Source organism: Perognathus longimembris, chromosome 1 (assembly GCF_023159225.1).
Source record: "Perognathus longimembris pacificus isolate PPM17 chromosome 1, ASM2315922v1, whole genome shotgun sequence".
NCBI lineage: Eukaryota > Metazoa > Chordata > Mammalia > Rodentia > Heteromyidae > Perognathus > Perognathus longimembris.
This window is the reverse complement of record NC_063161.1, coordinates 131,920,020-131,933,609: the sequence shown is the minus strand read 5'-3', so window position 1 is coordinate 131,933,609 and position 13,590 is coordinate 131,920,020. Positions and strand designations below refer to the sequence as shown.

The following is a 13,590-nucleotide window of genomic DNA, read 5'->3' as shown; positions in this document are numbered from 1 at the left end:
CTTTCCCCAATATTTATGTATTAAAAAGATTCAATCCAAGGAATCAAATAAGACTTCTAAAGAAGCTGTTACTCTAAACTGAAAGCTTGCAATCATATTCCAGGTCCCTTAGTTGAAGTGACCTATTCTGTTTTCCTTGCATTGAGAAGAAAAAAGTTTCAATTTAAAATATACTTTTTTTTTTTTTCCTACTTACTGTAGAGCTTAAAAAGTCCAGGGATAGTTTCTAAGTACAGTCTTATAAAGAGTAGGTAGGGAAAAAGAATGGGGGCTTTCTCCTTTCCTTTGGTATACATAAATGCCAGAAGAAATGTACTCAGTAAACTGAAGAAAATTCAACATCATTATTATCAAAGGGAATCAAAGTGAGAAATTTAAGTTGGACAAATAGATTTTTAGTAAAGGGAAATGAGGTCAAATATGTGAGTAGGCAAAAATGATGACTTGCATAACAGTGGTTACAGATGATACTCTTCCCTTGAACTTGGTTCTCTGAGCTAGGTCCTCACACCGGCAACCTGAACTCTGGGCCTCTTTCCACCATGGTTTTGGACAGTCTTCTATTTGTACATAGTTCTGGGAAGTATTCACTCACTTCTTTTGAAGAGTGCTGGGAGAAATTTTCTTCCCAACCTGAAGGTTTGGGATTATTTTAAGGCAATGTTTCCGTTATAAATTTTTAAAGCTTTTAAAACATTATTCTTGGTGAAAAGAGTTTATTTGTATTCTAGTGGGTAATGTCACTAATTCCCCCCACATTCTAAGAATTCAAAGTATTATGTATATATATTTTTATATATTAAAAGTATGTGATATGTCCAACAGACTGCCAATCCATTGGGTAATTCTTTAATTAGGTGGCTATTTGAAACATGTATTATGTACACAACAGACCGGAACATCTCTTTTGGAGCATTTTCTAGTCCATCGGGTGATTACATCATTAAGCCACATGTTACGTAGAAAAATCCTTATGAAAATTCATGAAAAAAATGTATAGCATATCATTAGCATGCAGAATATATGTTTGCTTTTGACATTTTCCTGTTTCAAAAAAACTCCTCCAAGCCCTACATGAAGTAATTAGTGTAGGTCATGAAAATATGAGAAGGGTACCAGATACTGGTGGAAAATGAAAATTACAAAAAATTGCATTACTCATGGTTTAGCCCAGAGTAATTTATTGGAAAATGGGTTCTTAAGCAGTGTTCATTTGATCTGTAGCAGAAAAAAGAATGTTGCTTCCTTGATTTGATAGCTCCATATATCCCTAACATCTCCCCTACCTCTCTTTTTGATACACTAAAGTTTTATAATACAAATGATCAGTAGAGAAGCCATTGATTAACCAAAGCCTATTATATGTTTGTATGTTTATGCTTTCATCTTACATAATTCAGAGTTTAATGGATTGTAAGAGTGTATCTTTATCAATAAACTAAAACTAATATGAATAAATGTGAACTGTTGGTATAAATCTAAATAGTGAAAAGATTACATATTTACAACATTAAGCACTAGGCAAAAACCTACAAGACAATATATTTGAAGACTAACATAAAAGAATCACCAAGTTTTGTAAAAAGGAGCTTTTAAATGAACTAAATTAGGATCTTTCTTTTTGTAAATGAGACACCTGCTCCACCAAAAAATCCCCCACAACAAAAAGGAAATCGTCAGTAAGAAGAGAACAATGAACATATGCAAGACAGTAAGGATCACTGTAATTCACTCCCTGAATGCTCCAAATCTTCCTGGCTTAAAAAGCATCCCAATTTTCTCTAAAGGTAGTGGCATTTATTCACTGGGCCATAGCTAATTTTACATGGAATGCAAAAATGTTAGTTTAAGTTTAATTTACCACTCTATTTAAATATTTCCAATGTAGCTCTCAAACTGCAGAGTTATCCCTCTGTCTATTTTAATTTTAAAGTAAGTTAGCAAAGGCTTCCTTCTTAATCCCCAGAGACTACCTACATAGTGACACAAACGCACAAATTTATGACAGCAACATAAATGCTCTTCTGAAGTAATGTGCAACATTAAGTGAAAATCGTTTCCTGGAAAGATATTATAGGTATCTATATTTTATTTGCCATCTTAAACATATCTGGGTCTTTATGGCCTTATTTTAAAAATGTATTTCCTTTTTATATTTCCTGGTGCAAATGGACTGCATAAATAAGCAATGTGCTATGAGGCTTCAGACCAGCTGATAAAACCTTTCAATTTTCATGCCAGCTTCTTCTTTTGTAATTCAAATCCGCCTGGAAACTGGCAGCTCTGAAAACTGAAACAAGCACTGCCACAAATACCTTGTAATGCTATCGACCTTGTCTGCCCATGCAGTGAGAAAGGGGGATGTGTATGTGTCTGCAGCCATCCAGATAACACAACTCATTTTTTTAGGGGGGTGGGTAGGGTGGGGATAACAGAAGCTAGCCCCAGTCTGTGCACCAAACGCAGTCATTACCAGGCGAGCTGGAGAATAAGTCTCTTCAAAATACACAGTGCATTTAAAAACCATATATGAGGCTGAGCCACTGCTGTCATTACCAATTTTAATTTAGCTCCTTCAGTTTGCCAGCCAGATAAACTCTTTAGTGCTGTTTTTTAATCTATTTGCCACATTTTATGTTTAAGATTATAGTAATATGGACAGTAGAAGGAATCACTTTTAGAGGAAATAAAGAAATAGATCCGCTTATCGGCCTCCATCAGAAAGTTCATTAATCAGCCAGGCTTTGTGCCCTCTAAATTGAAAGGTTAAATAATCCTCTCAGGAATATTTCTCAGCCCTTCCACCAATTGTCCGGAGAGGAGCTGCCATTCATGGCGTGTGGGATCGGTGACAGGGTATCTTACCACTGTTTGGACCCCAAACAATGATGGACAAATGGCCTGGTTTACAAAGAAACCTTTTAGTACACAGATGGAAAAGGACCACAAGCTTTGATGCAGGGTGGAGGGATGAGGAGTGTGAACACAGGGTATAGAGAGAAGAGACAGAAAAGAATACGTGTGAATTCATGGATATTTTATCTGCGTTTTCTGAGGTATACTATAAAGCATGGGAAATACATTTAATATACATCTTTCAATCATCTGAAATATTCAAATCAAATACATTTTACACGTAACTAAAATAAACCTCCATTGAAAAACTATAGAAGAGAATTATAGTTCTATTATATTTATTAGCTAATTCACAGGGGATCCAAATAAACCGAGATTTTCATTTTAACGGTAACTCAGATGATACATTCATGCTCTTCCCCCTCTACACTTATTTTATTGAAATACTGTTAACAATCATTCACAAAGGAGGGAATTCCGTAACTTCAAGGACCTGTTTCAAGGGAGGGGAAAGTAATATTCTTGCTTGCTTTTACAATTTGTCTCATCTTTGCCCTTGCTTGACTTAAAATAAGGAGCAAATGGAGGGTAGGAATGTTCTTCAAAAGAAAACATACTATATTCACTAAGAAAGCATGTAATTTTGTACTGCTTTTTTTTTTTTGCTGGACATACAAACAAATATAGCTAGAGTCTGCAGAACGGACTCCTAACATTTTGCTATGAATTCTGGCTGCTTTAGGGTATCACTCACGGAATTGCAGAGAAGAGTTTTACCTAAAATGCAAAAACCTAACATGCTATTTTGTTTCCCTTCTCATTTGCTTAAAATGAGGAGAAAGTATCAAAGCTGGTATGTATGAATAATTTAATATTATTCTTCTTATATAGGAGGCAAAAATTTATACATTGCACCTGCTTTTGGAAACAATATTTACATGCCATTGAAATTATTGGGTATTCAGTAGCTATACATTACACACCCACCACATACATACATATTTTTTTAAATTTTTGTGTCAGTATTGGCGCTTGAACTCAGACTGCTAGACTTTTTTGCCTTATAGCTGGAGCCACTCACATAAGCCACATATCCAGTCTACCATTTTTTTGGTTAGTTAGTTGGAAACAGTCTCTCAAGACTTTACTGCCTTGGCCAACTGTGATGTGTGTACTTCAGATTTCAGCCTCCTGAGTAGCTAGGTTTAAGGATATGAGACACCAATGCTTGGATTTAATTACATATTTTTAATTGTGATATGACTCTTTTTAAAAAGTTTGTTATTGGGTATTGAACCTAGGGCCCCTTGCATATTAAGTATGGGTTGAATTTTTACATATGGTATGCCTTTTATATAACAGTTTTTGTGATCTAATCATAAATGTCTTTGTGTCCCATTCTCCCCTCTCCCCTCGCCACCGGCCATCAGTCATGGGGCTTGAACTCATGGCCTGGGCATGCTGTCTTTGAGTTGTTCTTGCTCAAAGCTAACACTCTACCACTTTGAGCCACAGCTCCACTTCTGGTTTTCTAGTGGTTATTGGAGATAAGAGTCTCACAGACTTTCCTGCCCAAGCTGGCTTTGAGCCATGCCTTCTGAGTAGCTAGGATTATAGGTGTGAGCCACCAGTTTCTAGCTCTATTCATAATGTCTTTGACAATAATTTTGAAGAAAATCAAATATGGGAGATAATTTGTTTGCTGGGCTTAATTAAAAGTTACTCCCCTAAACTGAATGTGGTGGCCCATACCTGTAATCTCAGCACTCAGGAGGATGATGTAGAAGGACTACAAGTTCCAAGCCAGCCTAGGCTACAAAATGAGATCTCGTCTCTAAAACATATAAATACATCTATATTTTTGGAAAGGAATGACAAATATACATAATTAGAAAATGAAAAAAATATGTATTTGTCCAAGACTGGCAGTTGAACTCAAAGGAAACATTGTTAGGAGGCTGGGAGTAAAAGTTCATTATGGATCTACTTATCATTGGCAAAGACATTACAGTGATTTGTACTTGGGATATCAGTCCAGAGTTCATCTCTACAGGTGCTGAAGGGTCCATGGGCTTGCCACAGTAGAGTTTAATAAAAGGGTGGTAAACATGCTCTGTGTGGCAGATACTGATACTTTATATCTACAATCTCTATATACATACAACAATCCCACTAGGAGTTACCCCTATGCCAGATAAAGGTACAGCTTCTTACAAGTATTTTAAGTCCACTTGCACGTCATACCTGAAAGAATCTGGCACTGAACCAAAGTACATTTCCAAAGATGATATTCTTTTCTCCTGATATACAATACTTATTAGTAATTAATTCAGAAACATTCCTCCCAGTTTTGAGACAAATTTCATAGCACATTTTTCTAAAGACGTCAGTAAAATAAGGAGAAAATGCAGATACCAATAAATAATGGAAATGTCAAAGATGTAAGAAAGACAAAATTGGAGATTTTTGTTTTTTGTTGGCTGTGGGACTTGAACTCAGGGGCCTGAGCTTTTCTGCTCAAGGCTAGTGCTCTATCACTTTGAGTCACAGCTCCACTTCCGGTTTTCTGGTGGCTAATTGGAGGTAAGTCTCTCATGATTTTCTTGCACAGGCTGGCTTCAACCTATGATCCTCAGATCTCAGCCTCCCAAGTAGCTAGGATTACAGGTATGAGCCACTACTACCTGGCTAAAATTGAAATTTTTATCAAACAATGTTAAGACACAACCCCAAATTTTACACTCCTACTGCAAAGAAATGTGGAATAGTCCACAAATATCTATAAAGAATCATATTTATATGAAGTAGATACTTGCAAGCATGGATACTGTATAATGCATCCAGTAAGTCCAGTTCTGTATGATTTTATTTTTTTAAGAGGGTCTGGGAATGTGGCTTAGTGTGATAGAGTACTTGCTTAGCATGCATAAAGCTCAATTCCTCAGTACCAAATAAACAGAAAAAGCTGGAAGTGGTGCTGAGGCTCAAGTGGGAGCTCAAGTCCCAGGACTTGCAAAAAAAAAAAAAAAAAAAAGAAGAAGGAAGGAAGGAAGGAAGGAAGGAGGAAGGAAAGAAACAATCTGTTAAAACTACTTTCATATATATTTTGATAGTTTTTAAAAACCAGAATTGTCGGTCTGAGGATCAGTGCTCTAAGCTCAAAATAGCTGGAAAAAGTAGCTACAAATATAAAGATCCACACATAACTACCATGATCTGACATATGGGGATTCAATGATCCGTTAATTTCAAGGCTAAAATCTGATCAATTTGATTAAGAATTCATTAACTTTTAGTTACTGAATAGACAGTGATTCCAAAATCTTAAGCTCAATTTAACTTAAGTCTACAACCTAACAGAAAATAGATCACCAAGTTCAGAGACATTGTTCTGAATGTTGTACTCTTGGCCAGAAGCCAAGGGGTTCTTTTAAGAATTTCTCTCTTATAGATTATTCAAACAACTGACCTGCACTTAAGTTAAAGGCTTCAGTTTATCATAACCAATTGATTGACCTACAGTATACTTAAGGAATGGCATGTCTCATTCATTTAAGGAACATATGAAAAATAATCACAAATACAGTGACTTTTTCTACATTATACTTGTCTGTTCATTATGTTTGTTATGACAAAAATATGCATTATACATTCCAGATTTAAAAATTTCAATTTATCATATATTCAGGTACTACAGAGTGGTAATCTACATGAATTTTAAAAAATTTAAGATCTTTATATTCACTTTTGTTGTATTGTACTCTGTCAAAGTATTGATTTGTGAGTAAAAAAATTCATTGTTTTTACTGTGGCCCAGTGCGGGTGTCTCATGCCTGTAATCTTAGCTACTCAGGAGGCTGTGATCTGAGGATTGCCATTCAAAGCCAGCAGGGGCAGGAAAGTCCATGAGACTCTCATCTTCAATTATCACCAAAAAAGCTGGAAGTGGAGCTATGGCTCAAGTCGTAGAGTGCTAGTCCTGAGGGGAAAAAATAGCTCAGGGACAGTGCCCAGACCTTGAGTTCAAGCTCCAGGACTGAGGCTTGCATGTGTGTGTGTACTTGTGTGCATGCACACAAACACATTTAGTTTATTTTGAGATTGTATGAATGACATGTTCTTGAAAGAGATGAATGAAAAAAATTTAAAGGATGTCATATCTCTTGCAACTATTACCACTTAAAGATAGAGTTTAATTACCATGTTACTTAGTCAAGAGCAAATTGCCCCTATAATGACCTAAATATAATTCCTTTTTAAGTGAAAGTAAATATATAGGAAGAAGAGAGAAATAGCTAACTAAAAAAGACTAAATGTAACTTCCAAATCTTTCAATCAAGCTCAGGAAAAAAAATTATTAACAAAAAATGGGTAGCCACAAGAACTTCTTTAAAATTCTAAAACAGAAGTAAAACTTGAAGCTGATCTGGTTAATATGTTAAGTCGTAAATGTACTGGTCTTTTCCCAGCCAGGGCAGACAAAAAGTACAGGGACTTTTTCTGTCAAATGAGAAAAGGATGTTATTATGAGTAGAACTGATTCAATTAGTTTGTTACTGAGCAACATGTACTATCTAAAAAATGAACTAAAGCATTATGACTGGTGATTAAGTCATGAAAGATATGAAGTATGACAAAAGCACAGATGATTCTAGGCCAAACATTTACAGTAAGTCTTTCCTAAGTTGTATAAGTATTAAATACTTTTCACCTCTTCATTATCTGAACTATTTAAGTCTAAATTAAGATTATTGTGATAAAGTATTTGCTATTATTTAAACACACTAATGCAAGAAAAAATCTACTGAAAATATGCCATATTGATTTCCTATTTAAACCAACTTAATTTTTGCATTCAAATACTGAAAATCAAGTAAGTTGAAAATTCCTCCTAAAGGAAATGAATACCTTAACATTCCTTTCAAAATAAATATTTTCCATGTTTCAATAAAGAAATTATATTCTTCATTCAAAAACATAAGCATAATTGTAACCCCTCTGTACATCACTTTGACAATAAATAAGTAATTATGAAAAAAACATAGCATGTATTTATGACTTTTTAATGTCTGAGGAAACATGAGAAGAAAAACAGCATGCACTTATAATTCACAGCATTTACTTTTTCTACTTTCCTTTACAGGAGATGCTTTAGAAAACTGCTTTTTGATGATTTGGCAAATTGTATTTATTTTTAAATGAATCTCATTTATTGAGATTGATAATTCCAAGTTTCATTTGCTTTGAAATTACATTTTCCAAATGCTTCCAATGATATGTTCTGGCAAAATCTGGTCCAAGATGCCAGTGAAATAAAGATTTTAAAAAATGAGTTCATTTACTCTGTACAGGTAGTAACTGTCTTTTATACTAAATTTAAAACATGATCAAGACTGAAGTAAAAAATTGGTAGCATAATTTTGACATCAAGTTCCTAAAGAAACATGTAGCTATTTAAAATTAATATAAAACTATAAATTTTCCATCTGATAAAAACTTAAAAAAAATTTTGGTCACTGTCTAAATTCATTTCTTATGCTAGTTATCAGGAGTACTAAGAAGTAAGTTATCAAGAGTTATTAAAAAGAAATTCTAGTTGCCGCTGGAGGTGCAGCCCAGTGGCAAAGTACATGCTTAATATGTAGAAGGTTTTAGGTTTAGTCCCCAACACTGCAGAAAACAAAACAAAACAAATTAAAACCTCTGTTATTATTCAAATACCAAGGAACTTGAAAACTAAAGCAATCTAGTTTGAAGTACTGTAAGAAAAAGATGGTCCTGAAGTACAGCAGACATATACCTTCTGAATTATCAGACCACAATCACATTAATTTTAGTAGTATTTTGGTATTAAAGTCATTTTTAACAAAAATTAAATCTGAAATCTTGGCAGCCAACACTTGGATAACCAAAACATTGAAACAATACTAGGTATGTATAGGAAAAACTCCCTACAATTTATACAAGAGCACTCCTGGTTTAAGTTGGCACAGTAAATGGAACTACCAAAACAGAACTTTTAAAATGACCTTATACAGTGTCAACTTGTGATAATCTGTATTTCAGACCCTCCAAAGTGATATAGTGTATCAAGGACTCCCAAAAATGTATAGAGTGTTTGTTTTGAAAAACCTTCAAAGTACAGTGAGAATATAAGCTTCACCCATCTGGAGTTACTATTTTAAAAAGCAGTATGTTACCAGTTGTATTATTGTGTGCGTGTGTGTGCATGCATGTGTGGGTGTGTACATGCCCTGGTAATCAAACCCATGGACTTGTAGTTCCATTTTCTTAAATATAATCACACATGTACTCATAAACATATACATAAACACAGGAGAGAGATGCCTCTAACCAGATACATACTGGGAAGGCACAGTTTTCTGGCTTTTGCAGTCTGCTTTTGTAGCCAAGGAGCACTCAGTTATTTAAGATTCCCATCACAGAGCCAATTAAGAGAGAGCATTTTGCCTTTCTTGGTAAGAAAAAGATTATGGTGAGGCTGGCTTTTTAAAAGTCTTCACTTCTCATTTTAAGTTATTTTACAATAAAAACATTCTTTTTAAAAGAAAAATTGGTATCTACCATACCTTACATTACAATCCCAGGATAAAGATTTTCTTATTACTTACTTCTGGACTGTAAAACATAGTTCTTAAGTTAAATTCCCATGGACATTTAGGGTGCACACTCTGTGACACATGGCATAGAATTCTTTAGAGGTTAAAATTCTCATCTTAGTGTAGAACTCATACTGTGAAACCCAGAAAATACATTTCTAGATTGGTATTTCCAGGTAAGCAGAGAAAACAAAAGTGGCAAAATGAAATGGAATATTGTTAACTATGGTTCCAAAACATACTCTGCCATTTAACTGGTCCAGAAAAGACTACTATTGATTACCATTAAACTCTGGCCATAGCCTTTTCTGGGTCAGACAGGAAGACAAGGAAACACATTTCTCTACTCTCCCTACTTCTCAGGCAATAAGTATTTTAATTTTCTAAGTGTGATTTCTAAGCAATCCAAACATTATATAAAACATTAAAACGGAATTATTGTAAGAAAAGTTATATTTGCTTCCCCATCCTTATATCTGTAGCTAAAATACATAGTAGCAGAGCTGTCTATAACACATTTTAATAGTATACACAAAAGCCAAATTAAACATAAAAATTACATTATTCCTTTTAGTTTTCATTACATACAGCCTCCATACAGCAAACCCCAAGTTACTTTTTAAAAAAGTAGATTAAAAACAAGATTAACAAAATGTCCAATTCATGACAACTCATAGCCTCTATCAGCTACAAATTTTGTTGGTTGCAACATTACTGATGGCCACATTGGTCCAGATTAAAAAAATTATATATATACATATATATGTATATATATATGGAAATGACAGAGTGAGGGAAGGGACTTTCCTTGAATAGTTAATTTATTTAAAATAGAAAAAAGAATATCCAGTCAGGCTTCACTAAGAATCTGAAAATTAAGCAGAAAGCAGAAATTAAAATGCAAAAATAGAACTGTACTTTAAAAAATTTTTTAAGAGGTAAAATATTAACTACTGGGAAGAAATTAAAAAACTGCAAAATAAATTTTTTTCTTTTTCCCATGGAGGTCTCTAAATCAACAATTTGAAGATATTAAATTATTTGATTTTACAGTCATTAAAATTTGATAAAGAAAAATAGCATAGCTAAATGGCTGTTAGGATATATGTGTGTATTTGAGTTGTATTAGCACAAAATGTTCTGAATGATTTTTGTACTAATTCGATGAAATCAAGTTTGGTTAGAGTTGTTTTAGTCAGATTCAAGCTGTTAAAAAAGAAACTCCATTTTATCTCTTATGAGATTGCTGAAAACAATTGCTGTAAACATTTCTATAACCCTCTTACTTCAAAATGTTTTAAGGAATTTTGATTTGGACCATTTTACAAGTCTATTTATGTTAATAAACTTCATCATCTCATGTATATGGAAACCAATATTCTGCTTAAACTACACTTTTTTTTTTTGGAGAAAGTCATTCCTTATATAGATGTGGATTTGTAGTTGCTAAATTGAAGCTGTTGGGTAAATGACCTTCTTCTAGTCCTATTAGTTGGAAGGCAGATAAAAGTATTGAGAAAATGTAAACATTTCCACCCTCCCCCCACTTCAAACAAAACAGTCTATTGGGGGTAAACAACAGATACTTTTTGGTTTTAAGAACAAATGAACCCATGATTAGGTGTTGCAAGTTCCAGAGTCTAAGTAGATTGGCTTAAATGAATTTAGCAATTTTAGCCTAGTTTATTGGTCACTGCTTTGATTGATGCCATATTCACATGTGAGGGCTACTATGAGTCAATAGATGGCAGTCCATCGCTTAGTAAAAGAACTGAAGCTGACTAAAATCAGCATGCATCTTGCTTTTACTCAACACTGAAAACTGCTTAATTGCATACGTTTAGACATTGCCCAGATACTGATGATAATTTAAATAGTTAATAAAACTATTTTATTTTTGATAGATGAATAAAATATTAATAACACATCTATAAACATACTAGTGTTACGTTTATACTTGCTCAGGAAATTTATCACTCATTAGAACTTGATAATTAGGAACTGGGATGGCAACTTCAATGATAGTTTGAAAATCTATCTAGACTGGAACAAAGTTTTCTGATTTGTTTTATTTTACCTACAAAAAGAATATATATAATATTCCACCAAAGGCAAACTCATTTTGTTATTTATTTTGTCCCAACTATTCTTTTTACAATTTATGTTTCTGTGAAGCTAATATACTAAGTAAACTGTCAAATATTTGTTATAACTGAAAGCAATATTTACCCTTCAAAAAAACAAAGTACAAAGAATAAAAAAAAGTAGTTTTAGCATAGTGCTTCCCATACTTCAGATTTTTAAAATGGGAATTCTTGAATTAGAGAAAAAAAAACAACTAAAAAGAAATGAATACAATGTCAAATCTATTAGGATATTACTTAATAAAGATAATGAAAAATACTGCTAATAAAAATGCTGATAAGCACAAAATATGATTAGTCAAGTTTAGGCTATCATGAGGTGATTAGGATATAAAAAATTACATAAACATACTTTGTTCATATATATTACATGTCACATGTATGTGTAACACATATGGGTGTAAATGTATCTTTTAGTATAATACTGAAGCTTTTACCCTTATATAGCTTTCTACTGAAAAGCTTCAAATAAGCGGCAATAACAAAATGTGAAAACATCTGATAGTATGCCTGCCTTTGGGCCTATGACAGACAGGATGGGAAATGGGTCTACTACTTGGCTGACTTTTTGTTAGAGGAAAGCAGAAAGAAGACCTGTTTCATAAAAACTCTGTCTTTTTACAATCATTTTTAAAGCATTCTTTTAAAATATGCTAAACTTTTAACAACTATCACCTATATAACTATACAGTTTAAATTGTTTCTTATGTTGCACAACTTGTTTAATTAAAAATAGCTAGTAGGGCTATAGTCTTTCTGAAATTAAGTTGAATAGCAAGAGTAAACCTGACAATGTTATAAGTATTAGCTAACTGGATACTATAGCAATTATGTTTCTGCTTTTACTTAGACAAAAATCATAATAAAAACAAATTACAGAAGTGAATAATTTGAATATTAAGTAGATACTTATGCAATTCAAATAAGTCATGAAAGGTTTAAGGACATTTGAATTGTGCTATAATATGAAGGATACACTATATGCCTTTTCTAGCTCCATTTGAAAATGTATAAATGATTCAGCAAAGGCATAAAAAGGACAATGGAAGATACATTCTTACGGAGTACTGCAATACAATATTTTAAAGATACATGATCATTACATTTCTTCTTGTGTCTAACATTTTTTTTCCCTTCAAGTTAATGAACATAGTCTAGGAAGAGAGATAACATGATGCAATTATTAAATGTGAGTGATAAAAACAATCCAAGTCTTTCAGGAAGAGAAAGATAAAGGATAGGTTAGTGGGCAGGGTAGAAAAGAAAAAGTATATTATTGCTGCTTCAGTACAAAAACTCTCCAGATGTTTATTATCTTCCAGCAGAAGATGCTTGTCTATATTTTATGGTCAGCAGTTCAGAGAAGGGTAAATAGGCTGGATCTTGGGGAAAATAAAAAGGTGCTTCTACTCACCGTTAGGTGATACTGCCTCCAGATTTCTGGGCAAGCCTGGAAAATAAAAATATTGATCATCTGGGAGCATGAAACAAGGTACTTTACAGCCTGTTGGTTTTGGCATAACCCAGCATCCACCGGTGTCGGTCACAGGAAAATAAGAAGCTTAACAGAAAGGGTCTGCATTTCAGCTTCAAAAACCTGGCTAGACAGTTTAATTGAATTTTACACTGGTTTAACACACTCCCTGCCATTGTCAGAAAGCCAGTAACAAAGTTTTCTCTCTCTCTTTTTTTTCTTCTCAGGTTAGAAGTTTGGGGCACTAAGATGTGATAAAGAGCTATTACTCAGTTAAACTGGTAAATGAACAGCAGTGGTCAAAATCAGTAAGACTCGCCAAGAATGTCTTTTAAAAGAACATTTTGAACTTTGGTAGTATGGTAGAAAACAATTTAACAGCAACTGCTTTTAAAATGATTTCACTGCAATTATATATTTCTGATATGTTATCATCTGCTATCTAGTCACTTGGTGCTAACTTTTAGTACTCTGTGAAAAAAAAGAGAATTAAAAA

General features: G+C 33.5%; 1 protein-coding gene across 5 annotated transcripts in view; it reads right to left on the bottom strand.

Moving 5' to 3' along the window:
* The window catches only part of Zcchc7 (zinc finger CCHC-type containing 7), a 194,829-nt gene that overhangs the window by 10,809 nt on the left and 170,430 nt on the right, over window positions 1–13,590 (bottom strand). For all 5 annotated transcript variants that reach the window (XM_048335793.1, XM_048335864.1, XM_048335947.1 and 2 more), the window contains exon 6: window positions 13,035–13,070. In XM_048335793.1, coding sequence (XP_048191750.1) covers window positions 13,035–13,070 — 36 coding nt within the window. The remainder of the gene's footprint in view (window positions 1–13,034; window positions 13,071–13,590) is intronic.